Genomic DNA, 19426 nt, shown 5'->3' on the forward strand with positions numbered 1-19426 from the left:
ATAATTTGTACGGCCACCAGAAAATATAGCACTTCAGATGCAAGTGTAAGGACCCCAGGTTGTGTTCTGGGCTGCATAAAAATGCGGAGGGATGCATAGTGTATTATTCATGTTCCAGACGGAGATTGTGGCTACTCATCTAAGTGATCCGTGGCGAACCGGGGTTTGGAGGCTCTTGATTTGGAAGTGGGGTAACTATCATATGGGTACCTTGTAAATAATTTTAGGGGTTCCCTGCCTGTCGCTGTGCACAAACCTTCAGGTTGATAGAATATCATTTGTGATCAAAGCGCAAATCCAAAGTTGAAGGTGGAAGGGTTGGCCAACTAGATGAACCCCAAAGCTGTTTCTGATTGTCAACAACCTGTCGAGCTAGTTTGTTGTGCTTTATGTTGACCCACAGTTTAAGCTCACCCACTTTTCTGAGGTGTTTATTTGGTCTCTCCTCTGGCCTTTCCATCGGACATTTTTGCATTCTTACCTCCTGACCATCATATATTATACAGTTCCTTTTCGCTCCACAACTGTAACCTTCATCATTTAACATTTTGCTTTATTATTTACTTTCCCTTCATGCTGTTATTGGAGCAATACTTAGACCACTCAGCATGTTTCTCAAGAGCATTTTTTCTTCCCTGTAGCTAGTACGCTGTTGTGTTCCAAGTGGATGATTTCAGAAAATAAACAATTTGAGAGCATTCTATATGGCAATAACACTAAAGTCATCTGTATATACTATCCGTCATGGAGTAGGGGGGTACCATGATCAGAACTTATGCCTAACCTTGGGTACAAATAGTTTTACTTGATTCTTCTCTACCTACAAAGAATAATCTCAGCCACATCAAGCGTTTGTCTGCTTAAACTCACTAGAAGTACACTTTCCTTCCTGGGGGTGGTGGTCCCAGCCTGCAAGGGCCAATTCGGCTGTTATTACAGGTGGCAAAGAATTCTGTTGGCAAGCCACAATTGCTATCACATCTCTATTCACGTCCTGCAGAGGCCAGAATCCAAATTACCTGAACATGTTGGGTCACGTGTGTCAGTGTGCCAAACCAGCCCATGCACAGCTCTGTCACGATGGTCAAATACACCAAAGTTTTCAGGAGGTCAGTCTTCTTGACAAGGCCACTTTCACCATGCAATGTTTTGTACTGTCCAAAGGCCAGTTGATAAGCTTTATGATATTGATTAGATTCACTAACTTACTGAAAGTATTTTGAAAAGTTATGTCTGTATCAATGAATAACACCTGAAACTTGACTTTAAATTGCTTACGCATTTAACCTGATCTCACAAACTTAAAACAATCTGTTGTTCGTGTTATAGACAAACCTACACACCATGAAATTATCCTTTCCTCTCAGCAGCTCTTGTGTCACTCGTACACAGTAGGCCACCCTTTGTTGTATCTGTTCTATCAACACTTTCTTGTTGTTGGAGATCCGCACCTACTTTTCTACATTACCCATGCTTTGCAGTGCCCAATGTTCCATGTCTGATTTTTGCTTGTTGTTCCTGTTGTCTCTTCTACTGCCTCAGTAAAGCTGACCATCTCAAGTTTAAATCTGTCATGCCATCACTTGAGCTCTCTACTTTTCTTTCTTTGTCTTCTTAATTTTCCAACACTATTACTTCTGTGCACCTTCTATTACTCTTACACTGCTAATGCCAAGCAAGCCGTGGAGCTAAGGTGGAGTTAGGACAGACTCATTCTTTTCGCTGCGAAAGATGCAGACTTTACCATCTCATCTTTCACTCTAAGGGCCATGTAATATAAATTTCACTAGTGGTGCCAGGCACTGATAACTCAGTTATTCTGCAATGACATTTGCAGAGACCAGTGCAAACACAGCATAGTGTAATTTACATAATCAGACCCATGCTCTTTTACAGCCTATCTGCATCAACAGAAGACTCCCTGTTGTAAATTGCTAACTCTAATCGATTTTCCTTTGCAACCAAATTCTTTCTTTCGTTCTCCCTTTCCTCTAGCGTTCTGTCACTTTCTCTTACCATATTCAACATTTCCATTCACTCTTCTTTTGAATTATGTTTTTCCTTCTTTGCTTTGGCAGCTGTAACTAGACGCTCTTTCCTGTTTTCATTGTTATATCAAAACATAATTTTTCTCATTGCATTGCGGTAGCCAAAACAGCTTGATGCACAGAGCCTCCTAGAATGTGGCGTCAATTGTTATTTACAGGGCAGGTAATGTCCACTGTCTTTACAGGCACGCTTGTCTTCAAGGCCAAAGTTTTTTGTATCAAGGAAATAATGAGGAAAAGAGATTGCAAAATTACTACAGAAAGCCATGAACTATCTAACGCTTATGCATAGTTTCAAATGTGCCACAAATTTTATATACAGAAAAAAAAATAGTTGCCATTATCATGAAGACTTCCAACCTTGTTTTGTACCTAATGCACAGGAGCAGATGGGTGTAATACATTCTTAAATAATTTAATCCTACTGGCTGCACTGCATGCTTTTACTTGCGAAGTCCACAACGAAGAGCATTCACTGCACACTGCGCAGCACAGAAAATTTGGATAAATTCTGGACACCTCAGCGTCAATTTTTATCGAGAGTGAATTTACAATCAGGCCTTAAGGGTTTTCCTCCCTGTGCTGCTGTCATTATATTTGCATTGAAAATATCACGCGGAACAGTTTCCGAACTGTCATCCACATTGAGTCAAGCCAGGAGAATTCTCATGGAGGAGAGTTTTCCGGGTATTGAAGGAGAAAGCAATCAGTTGTTACTTAGTGAAGAAGGACTCAACTTTAAAGGGCACATTCACACTGTTGTATTGATGTCTGCAAGACTGTACAGAAAGGAACAAGCAATCGGCACACTCCAAAATATGTAAGATCTTTTTTGAGTCTTACTCTGGACATATGCAAAGTGCATTTATTGAGGAATAATTTATCTCCATAGGTAGAAAAATGTTTATTCATCCATTCAGAAGTGTCATTGTAACACTCCAAAAAAACTGTATTGCTCCTGTGCAATTCCATTTGTGCCATGAGAAGCCAGCATAGACAAATCCATGTTTGCGGTTCTACAAGGATGCCTTTGCATGTAAACTAAAACAACTGTGTACCTTTGGAGCATGATATGTGGTCCTTCTCTTCTTCTAAGACCTGGTGAGGCGGATTTTGCCTTAGGCGAGAGCCAGTGCATGAACCTATCATTTGGAGTTTGACTAAACCTATTGTGGCTATTACTTTAAAAAACTTATGTTGATTGATCAGACTAATACATGCAATTAAAGGCAAAACCTTAAGAATGCTTTCTCTGCGAGGCCTCATTTTAGTGGGAAGTGGAATTAGTTTATACATAGATTTCCTATGTAAATGCCCAGGTATTTATACAGCAGTTAATGCCAGAACCTAACCTATTTCTAAGAGCTCCCTATTTGTGTAGATGTGGGAAATGAAGCAAAAGAGTTAGAAAATGTATTTTGTTCAGGATCTCCCAGTGTGGTTAAGAGGAAAAGCAGAAGTTGGATCCAATGTCTCTAGGAGACTAAACCCATAGGCCTCATCACGTATGATTGGTACTATTAAAGGCAGGAATGTCTTGATGATTTTAAAGCTGTGTTTCATCTTTCATCCCTTTTCAGGGTACACACAGTATTAAAGTGTGTTTCTGTAAAAGAAAGGCCCGGTTCTACTTCCCTACTCATTCATTAGATGAAAAACACCTCTCCTTGAATCTGCGGCACTCAATGTTAGTGTCACAAACTTCTTCCTGTTTGTTTTGTGGGGGGGAGGAAGGAAGATGGAAGAACATTTGTAATCGTCCAGTAACAAACATATGTAGATCACAGATTTCACCCTTCCACAAAGCATAGATTACTTGGCCTTATAAACAAAGCATCTACAATACTGTGACATGTGGCCTGAACTGGCTGTCCATTGGTCCCAGACTGAGATACACACATCCCAAACAATGGCGCAAAGATTATACAACAGGTTTATGACAAGCCAATGGTGACTCTTTCTGTGGCACCTCCATCCCCTTAGGAATGATAAGACACTTCCATTTTAGGAAGGTGCCACCAAGTAAACTGAAATAGCCACAGAAGAGCCCCCAAACCTACCACTCTTAGGTAAATTTAACAACAAAGTGCATTTCTTTATCATTTTCAAACCAGAGACACACAGTATGAAGCACAACAAATTGTGAAAACAGAAGCATCTCCGATTTCCCAGCTAATGTATCCAAGGTGTGATGAAATGTGGCACACAGTGCAGCGGACAGCTGCTTCAACAGTAATATCTCTCTCTCTGCTTTGCAGTACAAGAGTCCTCCTTTTTGTCTTATTTGAATTTCCGTTTCCCAGCCAGAGACCTCAGGGGAAGTGATCCCTCAATCCATTCACCGGGGGCTGACATCATTTCCTGCCAGAAGGCAATCTCTTCCTGTGTAGAGTCCATCCAGTCTACTTGGACACCATAACTTTTCCCTGGAAAGCAAATCCCACAAAAACAGCCCGTTAATATATCTCAGACATTGTTCGAAAAGCCTCATGACATTCACATCTCATTAGCAGAAGCAAGCATGCCTTAGCTCTTTATAATAGCCATTGTTATCCCCTTCTAATAGCTGCCATCCTATAACTGAGCTTCCAATGGTAATACACATAATTGAAAATCAATCTCTCTCTGCATCTCTGTTCCAGTTTTGTGACAGATGAATCAACAGCAGTAAAGTATGGTTTCTTCTTTTTTCAAATGGAATGATACAGATAGCTTATACAAACAGCAGTTACCATGTACATTTTTGATGATCAGACCCCATTATACAGGTCTATAATAATATTGATACATAAACAAATTTCTGCCATTTATTAGACTCAAGAACATCCACCAACTATGGAGTTGCAGGTTTTAATCACTAGGAACTAATTACATTGAAACAGGATCTGTGAGTGATTGGCTACTTATTTTCGATCTTATTGTTTCTTGACTATATAATGTTACAGGCCTTCACTATCTAATAGGCCTCTTTCATTAAGGTTCATTTTTGAGCACTCAGATATAGCACTATAAATAAATATAAAATCGTAATGTGTGATACATAGGAAGACCGCTAGATTTTATTCACACATTGTGTTTTTTAGGATATATGTAAAAAGAGATACGTATTGTTTAAATAGATGTTTTTTTGACAAAACATGTCAAGATACGGATAACCATTTATGAAATCTGAGTATGTTTCCTTCATTATTTTTAGATAATTGTGTGGCTTCCTGAAGAAGGCGTTGCATACGCCGAAACGCGTGTCGAGTTAATAAAGATTTTGCCACTTTTAACCGTTTATTTATACATATTGATTATATGTGATGTTCATATTGTGTTTTATTTTTTAAATGTTTTGTATAAATATCATTTGTTTAGATAATATGAGAAGAAATTATTGAAATGGTAACATCTTTGAATATATTTTTTCTGTTTTCCTTGGTCTTCTTACTGTCATAGATACTGTGTATATTGTTTGCTTTATTGACATTGCCTAGGAGTTTTTGTCACAACCATTTAAGTCCCTGTCTTAGGAATTGAACTATCCAGTGTTCAGGGGGTCCTTGTTTTTTTTAATTTAAATATCATTTGAATAGACATGAATAAGATGCAAAATTGCTCCGAGGACATGGAAAAAAGGCCTTGGGTGTGGTGAGGTGTTGTTGTGGTCTTAACAGGATAACCTGTGGTCTTGGCCTAAGAACTTGATTAACTTCAATGAGGCCTTGAATGAGGCACACTTCTTTTGTCTCCCCTGCCAGAGGCCGGTCCAATCTGATTTATCCTTTTGTTGACTTTACAATGTCAGATCCTGCTGGAGTGCCAAGACCTGTTTGAAAGATCTACTGGGGTTTTACATATCACACTTGGTGCGCACTTCATGGGCGAGAATCCAATGCCCCAAAAATGATTGTGTATCCACCATCTGGTTGCTGATGAACCCAGATTTTGTTCTACTAAACGTCTGTCTCAGAATTTGCTGTGGGAGGTCAGTAAGATTAGCATAATACACTCACTCCCCCTCCACCCCACACCCAGCCCTCAGAGCCAAAATGTATTGTGGCTGAAGATTTCGGCCATCTAGAAAATGCCAAAAATGGGGCAAAAGCCAGGGGTCATTCCCACCCACTCGCTTATGCCAGGCGTACATATGGCATTTCCCAACAAACACTACAGAACACTCCTGGACCTGTGGATGATCAGAAGAGAAATGATCCTGCTGTCAGAGAAGTGAGAAGTGCCCTGGAGGACCGGACCTGCTCTTTCCCTTGTACTCAGGACAAAGAGGTGTCCTTCAAGGGCCATAAGGATGACCTCCTGTTCAAGCTACAGGGATACAACAAGCTTGAAGAGGCCTTTCCTGCAACTGCCCAGCTGGTAAGTGACAACCGGACCTGAATTGGACTCTGCCTACTACTGTATTAGTCTATAACTGCCTCCACCGAAGTCCTGTGGGCCTTCAGAAGTGTACTCGTCTGGTGGTTTGCAACTTAAAGGACAAAAGTCAAAAGGTAAAATCTTTGACCAGGACAAACCTGGTTAGTGTATCTGTCCCAGGCTCCATTAAAGTTAGCGTCAAATTGCACCTAGGTCCTGTCCTACCCTGACCATTGACTATCATTGACACTTTGTGCTTTTTGGAGCTATTTCTTCTTAAAAATTAAAAAATGTATATCTTTGGTTCCAGTTATTTGATTTTTGTCATTTAGTTCATTACATTTTACTCTATTTTTCTAATTGGTTTGGGAACTGTCATTGCTTTGCGTTTCAACTTTGTAACTGGTTTTAGTGCTGCTTAAATACTTTACACATTGCCTTTAAGTTAAGTCTGTCTGGTCTGTGCCGTAGCTGCCAGGTTTGAGCTCAGGTTTATTTAGTGACTTTAGCGGTTCATCCTGACAAGGATTGTGATTATCACTTGAGGCCGATAACCCTCCAGCCCCCCAGAGGCATAACTTAATTTCTTACATACCCACTTTTTCATTTGGTGTCTATAATTGCCATGGCGTTTGGATTTTCTTAAATCAGTTGGATGCTCATTTCAGGGAGAGGAGAAGTGAGAAAGTGAGAAACTCGAACCTCGAAGGCTGAAAGAAATATAATTTTATGGGGCCAATGCAAATAGTTCACACCACATTGGTCTCGAGCTCCTGAGTGAAGAGTGACTTAGAATTTTGCTTTTAAGATAGAAAGGCACATGAGATAGTCAAAGTGCAGCCAATATGATGTTGGCCAGAGTTCTCCTACGACTGTGGCATTAAAAAAGACTACTTGGAAAATGCCTTGTAAAACAATGTTGAACTGTGAATTGCACTGAAAATAAATGCAAAGAGAGGTATCTTAGCAGAAAGAGGCTGAATTAAGACAGACATCGTCAAATATGATCCTAACATGATATGATTCTGACAAAGCTTAGCAAAGTTGAATATAACATTCGGTAAATTCTAGACATTGAACCTCACACTCTCAACAATAAACAAGATGATATAGAAAGAAAGGGTTGTTGGGCAGTTTTATTCAGAATTATATCACCATTGTTCTGCCTTGCATTGTAGTGGTTGGGTATCTTTAAGTCTCTGCAACTGCTAGTAATCATTTGATATATCCTATTACACATAATATAAGATAACCAGGTCTCTTCCTGGTATCACAATATAGAAATAACTACAGAGAATGTAAAAACTAAGGTGAGGAAGTGGTCACGTTTATGGTAGATCAGCAATTTTTAAGATGGTGTCTTTACCACATCTGTTATATCAATTGCAATCATACCCACATCCATACAGGGATTTGAGTGGACTCCTGAAATATCTGATCGTATTGCTCTATATACTGACGATATCTTGTTTTTTTTCTAACAGATCCCCATAGCTCAGGCCCCAGAATACTCCAAGTAATGCGAATATTCAGAGAGACATCGGGTCTCTATATGAATGCCTCTAAATCATCAATATAGCCCATTGGAGGAGCCATAGGTAACGGTCGATGGGCAGAGGATCACACAGGTCCACCTATTTAGGTGTATGTATACACCAAGATGCAACACCACGTAGTTGGGATTGAAGCTGTGGTTCCTCCAACTCCGCAACAGGGGCACTAGCAGGTGTATTTGAAGCACCCACTCCCAAGTCTGAACACTTAACTATAGCTCTGTTATCAGCAGGTAATGCCATGGGGCCCAAAGGTGCACCAGAGGATGTGAAAGAAGGAGAGGAGAGCGACAGACGATGTTCTGCAAGCTTGATCACTTTGTTGATAACTCCAAATGACCTTTGTAAAAATGAATCAAGCATGGTGCCTAGGACAGCTTTAGAGCAGCTCTCCAAAGGCTTTCATTTCCCCATTTTGTACTACTAACTGAATGCAAAATTTTAGAATACCCAACAATACCTGGAGCAACACGAATGAAAGAGGGGTGGCCCAGCCCAGCCTCCTCCAGACGATGACTAGCGACAACGGGCCTGCTCTTAGCCCAGTCTTTGCCGAGGCACGCACCCAGGTACGTCCCATGCTGAGGGTTTCTGTGCCTCCAATTAAATGTCTGCACAGCACTGGCCCTGCCTCCTGGGGTAAACAGCAGCAAGTCTGGGACCCATAAACCTTGTCCCAGGCAGATTCAGCATCCCACATTGTGGCCTTCTGTGCCTCCAATTAAGTGGGCTGACCCCATTTCCTGGGCTAAATAGCAGCAAGTCTGGGACCCACAGTCCCTGTCCCTGGCAGTTTCAGCATCCCACCCTGCGGGCTTCTCCTTTTAAGCACCCGCATGGCACTGGCCCCACCTCCTGGGCTGAACAGCAGCAAGTCTGGGGCCCGTAGTTCCTGTCTTGGGCAGTTTCAGTTTTGCCACATCATTGCTCAATTGGTTGGGCCCTCTGCCATACTGTCCAGAAGGCTGGTGCCATTCTTTAGCTTCAGGTCATCTTTGCATTACTTTCAATGCCTGAACGTCTACTGTCTAAAGCAAAAGTCTGCAAATACTCAAGCCGCTGCGAAGGCGATGAGTGTGATGGGCAGGGGTTCCTCCAGCACCTCACTTACTCTTCTACAGACACATGTAGTGACTCTAGTAATCAATAGTACCTCATGGGGAGCGCCTCTCAAACTGATCATTATGAATATTAAAAAAGTTTTTTACAAGATTGATTGGAAAGTCCTAGGATAAATAGTGCTTTGGCTAAGTATCAATGCCCTTATGAAATTAGGGGCCTTTATATTTTTCCCAATGATGGCTTGATAATAGAATCATAGAGGCACCCATCATGAAAATTTCAAAAGGTACTGTTCTGTTCATAATAATAATTACTAATTATTAAAATATAACAGCAATTGGCATTTAAATATAACCAATTTAAGCAGATGATATGATGTGCTTTGTATTTAAATGTTTGAGATGGATTGGCCATTTATACACACTGACCTTTACAGGTTTTCTAGGGTATTGTGCTTTGCAATCAATTTAGTCAAATCTCTCCAAATGATATTGGAAATGTGTTAGCTATCATAAATCAAGTGCAAAATATAGGAGTGCAAAGTCTGATGAAAGATAACAGCTTTAGAAAGGTCAATACCTGCATAATAGGTACAGTCTTCAAGACAGACGTATGTAGGTGTGAACCTTATCAACAGTACTGAAATAACACTTTAATTTTAACTAGATACCTTTTCCTTCCTCAAGCACTCTCAAAATGCCTCAAATGCTCAAATTCAATCTCTTGTCTAGCTTTCTGTGGCAATATAGAGAGCTTAGAGTGACTTAAAAGAAGTTGTATTACCTAAACTTTAAAGCAGATTGGAACTTCCCAATTCTCTGGTTGTATTTCTTGGCCACTCGTGAACTGACTCTGTGGTTTTGTTTCCCTGCCAACACTGTTCGCGCTACAGGAGTAGCCCATCACCTCCCTTTGTGCTGCTGGACCGGCTAGGAAGCTCGGGAACACCTCGTGGCCGCAGAGGAGGGTGAGGCGCCGGCCCCGGGACTGCGAGGACCAGCATACAACAGCTCCAGCTGGTCCTCTTCCCGCGTGAGCCGCGCCCCCTCCCAGTGCCACGCCCCCACAACTGGCCACATCCTATTAAATCGATCCCCGGAACGCGCATCGCGGGACCCGCGCGGGTCGGAGCCCGGGGCGAAGACCGGGCAAAGAGCGGGCCGTTTGAGGCCGTTCGAGGACCGGAGAGACTGGACTGGGCCACCCCCCTTGCAAGTAACTATTTATATCCTCCAGACACCCATCATTTTTGTATTATTTATTGTAGCCCCAGGAACATCAATATTGACTCCCACCCCCACACGATGGTAGTCACAAGAGGAAAGAAGACTTTAGCTCCAGGGAGCGTAGGAAATATATTGGGCTCTATGGACGATTTTATTACAAAAGCAAATTCGTTCATTGACCAAAGTATCTCCCTTATGGAAAACAGAGTCTCATTAGATCTAGAATTCGCAAAAAGATCCTCCCTGGGAAATCTAGCTGAAGCCAGAACTCCCGTTTCGACCACTAACAAAAAAGTACCAGGGATTGTGATCGAGGGCAGACGCAGCCTCCCAAATAATGTAGATCTATCCGTATCTGAGCTTGCAGACTCTCCTTTAGGCTCTGACCTAGAAAAAACTCCGGAGCTCCCCCCCCAATCTCCCACCCAAATATTACCTATGGAGGACATTCAAGCAAGAGGAAGGAGGGAAGGAGCAATTAGCAAAAACAAGCCTACCCAACTAAATCCCACCATATCGAAAACTGCTCCCCCACCCATCCCACTACCATTATCACAGCAACAACTACTCACTGTAATAGTACATCACGATCAATCGGAAGGTGCTATTCCCATATCATTGGTCTCACCAACTCAACTTTCCGCAGAAAAGGGTCTGGAAGAACACGACAATTCTACTCTTATAAATAAGCTAGCCGAACTTTTTAAACAACTTCTACAACCGGTAGAACAAAAACTAGCAAAGATAGAAACTCAGATCTCGAAGCTCATCTCCTTACCACAACACAAACAGGGGCATTTCCAACAAAAGAAAGGAGGCACAAACCCTTTTCATAACTCCCTCTCAAATCCTCTGGGTCTCACTGCAAAATCCACAACTCCCCAAACCACTGCACCACAGACAGTTACATCGATAGCATTACCCCCCACCCCAACACCCCCAATTACGCTGACCTTAACCACTTTAAACTCCACTCTCGCAGCGCCAACCACATCAAAACAAGATAATAATGTGGCATCCACTAACACTTCGTCACAACCAGCACCAAGAAAAACCGTACCTCCCAAGATCCCGGCACAAAACCCTATTTCCCAATCAACCCAAAGAAACACCTTAAGAGGGACTGGAGAAATTAGAGCCCATTCTGAGCTTCCCCCCGAGGCTGCCCCCTACGTAGCGGTCATGATTGGAGTACCTGAACTAGCCCCCAACACGGCGGAACCTCCATGGTCCTTAAAAAACAAAGTTCACCATTGGCTACAGGTAAATCGTCCCATGCCAGCAAATTGCCATGGAAGGATTTCCTCCCTACGCAGGACCCCATGGGTGGGGAAAGGCAAAAAACAGTTCTCAGGGGACTGTATTATCATAACTTTTGAGGACCCTTGGGTGGCAGACTATATCAGCTCCTGGGATCAACCCAACGTAATTGGAGGAATTAGTATAAAACCACTCTCCTTCTTTTATCCCATTTTCCAAGCCACAAATAGTAATTTTTTTGAGGACCCTGTTTTCCTTGGGTTGAACGACCCCAGCGTCAACCCCCAGTATACGAGAGTAGACAATACGGTCCCCCTCGCTTTCGAGAGCAGGAAAACCCATGGCATACAGTAAACCCACGCCATCAGAGATCAAACTGGGGAGAATGGGGATATCAACAGCAGAGGATGACTCGTAGAGAACCGCCCAGATGGGACCCTTGGCATAATATCCCACTAGTAAACCGATTTAGTCCCCTAGAAATGGTAGACTGACCATCAAGGGACACTGAACATACTAGTCCTAACCTCCCACACTCCCCTCCCCCAACTAACAATATTGAGGAGATTTCACAAACCTTAGCCCCAAAAGCTAATCCCCACACAATACCTTTCCTATTCTGGAACGTGGTGGGTCTACGATCTAAGATCGAAGACCCTGTAGCAGTGAACTTCCTTGAACAAGGCAAAATAATCTGCCTTCAAGAGACCTGGACAACCTCAGAGCTCCACCTGCTGGGGTATAAAACCTATTCTTCCCCAGCTAGCCGTAGTGCAATGGGCAGACCCAAAGGAGGACTTACAACCTATATTGCCAACACCCTATCCCGCCTAAAAGTGACCAATTTTTTCACCGACTCTAACTGCCAGATATTTTCCCTCTCCTTTGCAAACGAAGACACTATAGTTCTCGTTAACTCATATAACAACTTAACGGAAAACGATTTTCTGATTTTCGTTGAAAATATGCAGGAGAGACTAAGAAGCCTACTACAGAGGGAGACTAACTCCAAAATGATTCATCTTCTCTGGGGAGGCGACTTCAACCTTCATCCATGCCCAATGGCAGTCTCCCAATGCTGTGGGTTCGTGGACGAACATGAAGCTCCATTAGCTCACTTTGCCCACAACAAATCCGGCAATGTTATGAATAATATACTGTCAGAGTTCGACTTAGTGATCGCTAATTCCCCAAAGGCGAGGGAACTCCAGTTTGACCCAACCTACGTGGGCAGAGGCCACCAGACAACAGTGGACTATATCCTGCTCTCTCAAGGTCTCGCTACAATGGTCACAGGTCACCAAGTAATGACAAACATACTAAGCGATCACTACGCATTAAAGATAGAACTCCATCCACCAGAACACAAATCTAAAGTCACTGATATAGCAAAAGCCCTTACCCAAGAAAGATTGCAACTAGGGAAACACAACGGTTACTCCATAAAATGGGAAAAGATTGACCCGCAAAATCTCACAAAGAAAATAGTGAACCAGGCGTACCCGAATATCATCAACTGCCTGGACCCGGCACTAAACCATGCAGAGGTCCTGTTAAACTTTGGAGAAATCCTGGCAGTAGCTAAAGAGCTGCTTACGGGGAAAGCTACAAACAAACATCTAGCAAAAAAAGGTTGGTTTGATCACAACTGCACGAAGGCCTTAACTGATCTAAAATCTGCCCTTCACAAAAAACCAAGAGATGTCGGCCTCATTCAACTCTTGAGAAGACAATACAAAAAGGATCGCAACCTAAGAGTTCAACAACTGAAAGAGAAACTGTGGAAAGATCTAGACAAGAGCTCCTTATCAAAATGCAGTAAGGATTTCTGGAGAACGGTCAGATCCCCATACCTCTCAGATAACAACTCTCCCAAGATAGAGGTAGCTATAGATGAGGGAACCTGGATAGCCCACTTTGGAAATATATTCAAAGACCAGGGAATCACAGACCATTCAACGAACCTCTCTAATGAGGTACAATACCCTATTCCAATATCCTTTGACATTTCTGAAATCTTGGTGGCTCTGGAAAGAAGCAAGACAGGAAAAGCCCCGGGCCCCGATGGCGTCCCTGTCGACCTTTTTAAATTTAATCAGGATCTCTGGGCACCCATCCTAACAAGAGTTTGTGCAGCTGCAGCCAGCGAAGGAATTTTAGACTCCTGGACCAGATCAATCATGGTCCCCATTTTTAAGAAAGGGGACCGCCAGGACGTGAAATGCTATCGTCCTATTTCTCTCCTGGACTCCCTAGGCAAAGTGGTGGGGAGGGTTATTTTGGAGAGACTCCAACTGTGGAGCGAGGAAAAAGCAATCATCTCAGATCTCCAATTTGGTTTTAGAGAAGGTCTCGGGACAGTAGAGCAGGCACTCAACCTCAGTCTCATAATGGCCAAATACATGCATGCCAAGAAAACCACGGTATACATGGTCTATGTGGACCTGTCTGCCGCTTTTGACTGTGTCTCACACTCCAAACTATGGACAGTCCTAAGAAAAATGGACATAGACCCCTCCCTGTTGGATCTCCTGAGAGAGCTCTATTCCGGGGCCTCGGCGAGAGTCCGCTTTGGAAAGAATGGCGAGTTGACAGCGTCGTTCGGCGTGGAGCGGGGAGTCAGGCAGGGTTGTGTTCTGGCCCCCTTTCTCTTCTCACTTTACACCAACGGCCTGGAGGAAGAGATGTTGAGGGGGGCTCAGGACCTCCCAAAACTGAAACAGAGACCGATCCCAGCACTCCTCTACGCGGATGACGCTGTCATCCTGGCCCGAACTCCCCGTGAACTCCAGCTCTCACTCAATAGATACACCTCCTTCATGAATTCTTTGGACCTTAAGGTCAACGTTTGTTATGATCACGGGGGGGTGAAGAAAGGCACAAAAAACATCTTCCTTGATAATCAACCACTTGAGACCACAACACAATACCCATATCTTGGGGTGATGATAGATGACAAGCTAACATGGAAACCAGCTGTGGACACTAGATGCCATCTCTTTAAACGTTCGACAGCGGCCTTGCAGTCCTTTTCACGAAAATTGGGAAGGAGACGTCCAGTAGAACTGCTGAGAATCTATAAAGCCAAGTGCCAGGCCATTGCTCTCTACGGAGCAGGAGTCTGGGGTCACATAGATGTCGGACCCCTACAGAAAATCGAAAACGAATTCATAAGATTTCTTCTTGCGACCCCGAAAGGTTCGTCAACCTACCCCTCCCACATGGAACTGGGAATTCCCTATCTCCAGGATCTCATCAAAATTCAGCCTTTGCTCCTGTGGAGGCATATCTGGGTATCGGACGTGAATACACTATCTCAGTCGATAGTGGCCGACACAATGTCACTTGACCACTCTTCCAGACTGAAGTGGCTCCGTTATATTAAAAACTTTTTTACCGACCTTGGGTTTGAAAATTACTATCTTCAACCAGAGTCGATTGTTTCCCTCCCAAAAAAGGAGCTCAAGGAACTTGCCCTGCGACACCTGGAAACACTAAGATTGTCAACTGACGCTGCAAAACCTTCAGTGATTCACGCGAATATAGTCCAGCAAACCTTCGGCATTCAACCCTATCTTACCCTACAGAGCAAAACATACGAGAGGATGTTGTTGACCAGGCTCAGACTGAACCTTTTTTTCAGACTGGTAGCTTTTCCCATAAACAAGGCCTGGGAACAAAGCATGCCCCCATGTCCCTGCGATGGGAAATCAATTCAATCGAACATCCACGCTTTCTTGTTTTGCAAATTTTACCATCCCCACAGAAAACGTTGGATCCTCCCGATATGCAGGCGGTGGGGCCTCAGACAGTGTCGACCGGCCTTTTACCGATTGCAATCCTTAGAGTCTGAAGAAGTCTGTTACCTAGTCCTAAACTTTTTAAAATGTATTATGAATCACAGAAAAAACCTTTAGCAACATGCAAAGGAAAAAACAATAACTTTTTAAAGCAAATATTTTCTCTTTTTTAAACACATGTTTGTTTTCCCTAAAATTTTAAACGTTTTTCGAAATGTTTCTTTTTCTTATGTACACCAATGGAATTTAATTGATGACTGTTTCTTTTATGGTTTTCTTTGTGATTAACCGAATAAAGAAAGAATTATTATTATTATTATTTCTTGGCTTTCAATTGTAGAAAAATATGTTTTTGATAATAACACATTAGTCTGCCCCAAGCCTAGTTGGGAAATCAGGAGTTGTGGCATAGTACATTCAAATTTTGATGGAAGCTTCAGAATTATAAGAAAGTCTCAAAACAAACGTTTTACAGGCAGGGATTCTTGGACATTTGAAAATAGCTCCATATTTCTGTTTTCACTCCATAGACAAACACAAATTCCTTGGAAATCCTGGTGATACCCGAAAACATTTTGAAACTTAATCAGTATATCAAATATTGTGAATTAGTTATATGTTGTGTAGGGGAGTATCCTTTCTTTTGAAAGATAACAGCTAAAATGACTCGCTGTTAGAATCACTTTTTCTGCAATACTATGATCATTCATTGATGAATAAATGATCCCCAATTTCTCGAATCAGGTATTGGCTCACTGGCATGGATTATCATTTCTCTTAGGTTTCCTATGTGAGTGTGCCAAGCTAGGTTTGAATTCCAAACAGAAATGTTGAGATCATAATATTTTCTAACCTCAATATGCTTTATTTCTATCTAATTGTATTGTATTGATGATTTGTAAAGCGCGTTGGCTACCCAGGGGCGTCCCAGCGAGAATACTAATTTATTGGTCTGGCCTTAGCCAAGACCTATTGTTTTTTAAAGACAAATTTTTAAAAATACACATTTACATACATACATACTTAGAGGGGCTTTCAGTTAGCCCCTGTTATAGTGCCATTCACATGTTGCCTCCACCGTTCATAGAGCAATGGGTCTGCTAGCATTTTATTCTTGAGTGACAGGATCAGCACTGACAGGCAAATGAGTCCTTGACGGACAATCGCTCTTATACATACATTCTGTTAATCTCTCGTTAGATCTCTTCACCTTCCGTACGCTTAGTAGCTGCTACCCATTTTTTTCTTCTTATTGACGGGTAGTATTATTGTGTTTTGCACCTGCGTGTGCGTTTGAGCAGTACCACTTTCTATTTGATGATCAAGCAAGGTCTCTTCTGTGAATGCGTTGGCTTACGCGTCCATTTGTTACCATGGAGATCAGCTGGACATTCTGTTGGCAGCTACTCGGTTGGTGCTCGGGTAGTGTGCCTAGGATACCTGGCTTCACCTTGGGGGTGCCCAGGAGTGGGAAGCCAGGAAGGGTTCCACAGCGGTATGCGTACAAAAGACGAGATACCCTCATGGGTCGATTCTTGCGCTATACAAGTACTACTACACAGTGTGATGTCTAATTATTTATTGTGAAGATTCCATCTCTTTTCATGAGGTTCTCCATGTGCGGTGTCTTTTTTTTACCTCTTTACAGCAAGGTTGACGAAAGAGTCCTAATAGCTATACTTTGCTTTCTGAATAAGGTTTGTGGTTGACACAGCAAGCGTTTTTATCCTGGTGTCTTCCAAGGTGGTATCTCTGCAGAGGCGGCGTGGCAAAGTGGGCTCCCGCCCAGGGTCTCAGACTTTCAGGGGCGCCCTCTGATAGAGCCAGCTCTATTCTGCAGAGACTCTTGCCCTGATGATCAATAATTCTTAAGCAGATTGTTTCAAATATCATTTTCCTTTACTCTATTTTTAAAGCGAGTGATGCATGAGAGTCTATAATAGACATTTTGCACAGAAATGTTGTGTTCATGTTTCAAGCAACATCCATGAAAATGTTTCTTTTAGATCAGAACAGGACCTCACGTTTTCATATGTCACCGAGATTATTTGCAGTAATATTAGTTAGTTGCTACTGTATTACAATATTGAAAATACAGGTCCCCATCCCTAAATATTAGATATAAACAGATTTAGAATTTGGACCAGTGTGCCTGTGCACTGTCAGCGACCTGGCCAAAAACGGCGCGAAAGAACTGAAACTGGATCATAACTTCACAGCTGGTCCGAACAGGGGCCCCCAAAATAAGTTTGACTCAGGGCCCCAAAAATCCTTAAGATGTCTCTGTAGCTCTGTATCAAACGTCTAGGGTCTTGTTTTATTTGTGAGATATGGCCGCTCATGAGATTAAACAAATAACATCATGTTACAAAAAGGATGCAAGGGGTGTAGGTCCTAGAGGAGGGTTCAGACCCCAGTGCAGCACTTGCAAAGGAAGGTGGAGTCGCAGGCACAGATTAGGGTACAGCTCACTTCCTCAATTAGTCTCAAGCTTTCATTGACAATCTTCACTGCACTCTGCTGCTGCGTGCAGACACACTTGTTGAACAAAACCTCAAGTGAACAGACAAGTGTTTCGAAACACCAAAAGAGTTTCATTTCAAATTCATTTCTCTGACAGTGAATTTCAAAACATAGCCATTCTTTTGTTCCAAGTACATTAAAGCTGTACGTGGCACTTCAAAATAAAACAATACAAAAAAATCAACCTAAAAATAATCCAACATATTGTGTATACAAGAAACCTACAATGTGGTTATACAGGCTCTCTAATAATTATACTTTAAAAACAGAATGCTTTTTGCAATGTACTAAACCTAATTTTGTAATCAGTAAAAATGTCAGACTCCTAAAATATGTTTAGTAATGGATATGGAATCGCTGTTGGAGGCTTCCCTTCCAAATTCTACATGCATTAAAGATTTAGAAGTGAAATAACTGTAGTAAACCACTAAAAAGGTATCAAACTCCAAGTTGGGGTGTTAACCCATCCGCAAAAGGGATTTGTTAGGCAGAAGGTAGTAGTCGAAAACAAACTATTCCAAGAAAAATAAATTTTTTTCTTTAAATGCCGTCCTATTTCCTTTAAGGAAAACAAGCTCCATTGTTTTATTTTTATCAATCATTTTACGGAAAGGTGATTAGAGACATGTTGTTCTGCTGACCCCAGCAGGTTAAAAACCTTGTGATGGCCTCCAATCAGAGCGAGTCGCAATTTGTGACCCACCTCACGAACATTAATGAGGTAGGTGACCCCAAATTACGACCAGTATTTTGAAAACAGTGAATAGTACATCTGGCCCTAAATCGATATTGAAAAAATCCCAGAGTCGATTTGTATCAGGATGTTGTAAAACATCCACCCCCTCTTCTGGGAAACAGTGCATACTGAGATGGGCAGGTGGCTGTCCTATAGCATACCCTAGAGCAGATCGGTCTTCTGCAGTGACTGCACACCTCTCTCACCCCTCTGTGAGCTGTAGGCAGAGCTTCCCATCACAGTCTCCCATTCTTCTTTCATAACATTTGATTTTCTGTTCCCTGGATTCATTTAAGGTATGGAAAGAGGCATTTATTGTGGTCTTATTCAAATGTTTAATCATTGGCTCCAACTAAATCAACCAGTACTCAGTGTTTCGTCTTCCTTGGATTATTACTTTTAGGCAATACTAAAATCACGTAGCTAAATGTTTTATTATAGCCTTAGAGGCCGGCTCCAGCTTTAAAGGACCGAGCCAATGGCGAGGGCCTTTAACAGGTAGCTGGGCTTTAAGGGCTGGTAGAGTCCGCGACGGAAAGCTCTTCGGTTATTTGCACATTCTGCCCCAAGAGGGAAAAGTGTTCTCATTTGTAAAACAACAGCAGGTGCGGCTGATTCAGGTAAGCGTGGTGGAGCGGGGCAGGGGGGAAAGCTGACAGACGACGGAATAGGTATTGTTTATTTATTTAATTATAACTAGTCCGTAGTCTATCGACTTCTCCCTTCCACCACACCCGCTGCGTTTACCTATGCTGACTGCCGCTGAACAACAGCCTTACGGAGCCCGAGGGCGTTGAAATTCCCTCTGGCTCCATGAGGCCTTTGTTCACAGCAACAGCTGTGCACAAACATTGGAATG

The 19426-nt window shown here is 42.4% G+C and overlaps 1 protein-coding gene across 1 annotated transcript in view; it reads right to left on the minus strand.

Annotated features, from left to right (window-relative positions):
- Nucleotides 1–1716: 1716 nt before the first annotated feature.
- LOC144829539 (synaptotagmin-like protein 2) overlaps nt 1717–19426 on the minus strand; it is a 739182-nt gene continuing 721472 nt past the window's right edge. Inside the window, exon 17 of the mRNA XM_078688777.1 lies at nt 1717–4474. Coding sequence (XP_078544903.1) covers nt 4329–4474 — 146 coding nt within the window. The 3' untranslated portion in view covers nt 1717–4328. The remainder of the gene's footprint in view (nt 4475–19426) is intronic.

Source organism: Lissotriton helveticus, chromosome 4_1 (genome assembly GCF_964261635.1).
Source record: "Lissotriton helveticus chromosome 4_1, aLisHel1.1, whole genome shotgun sequence".
Classification (NCBI taxonomy): Eukaryota; Metazoa; Chordata; class Amphibia; order Caudata; family Salamandridae; genus Lissotriton; species Lissotriton helveticus.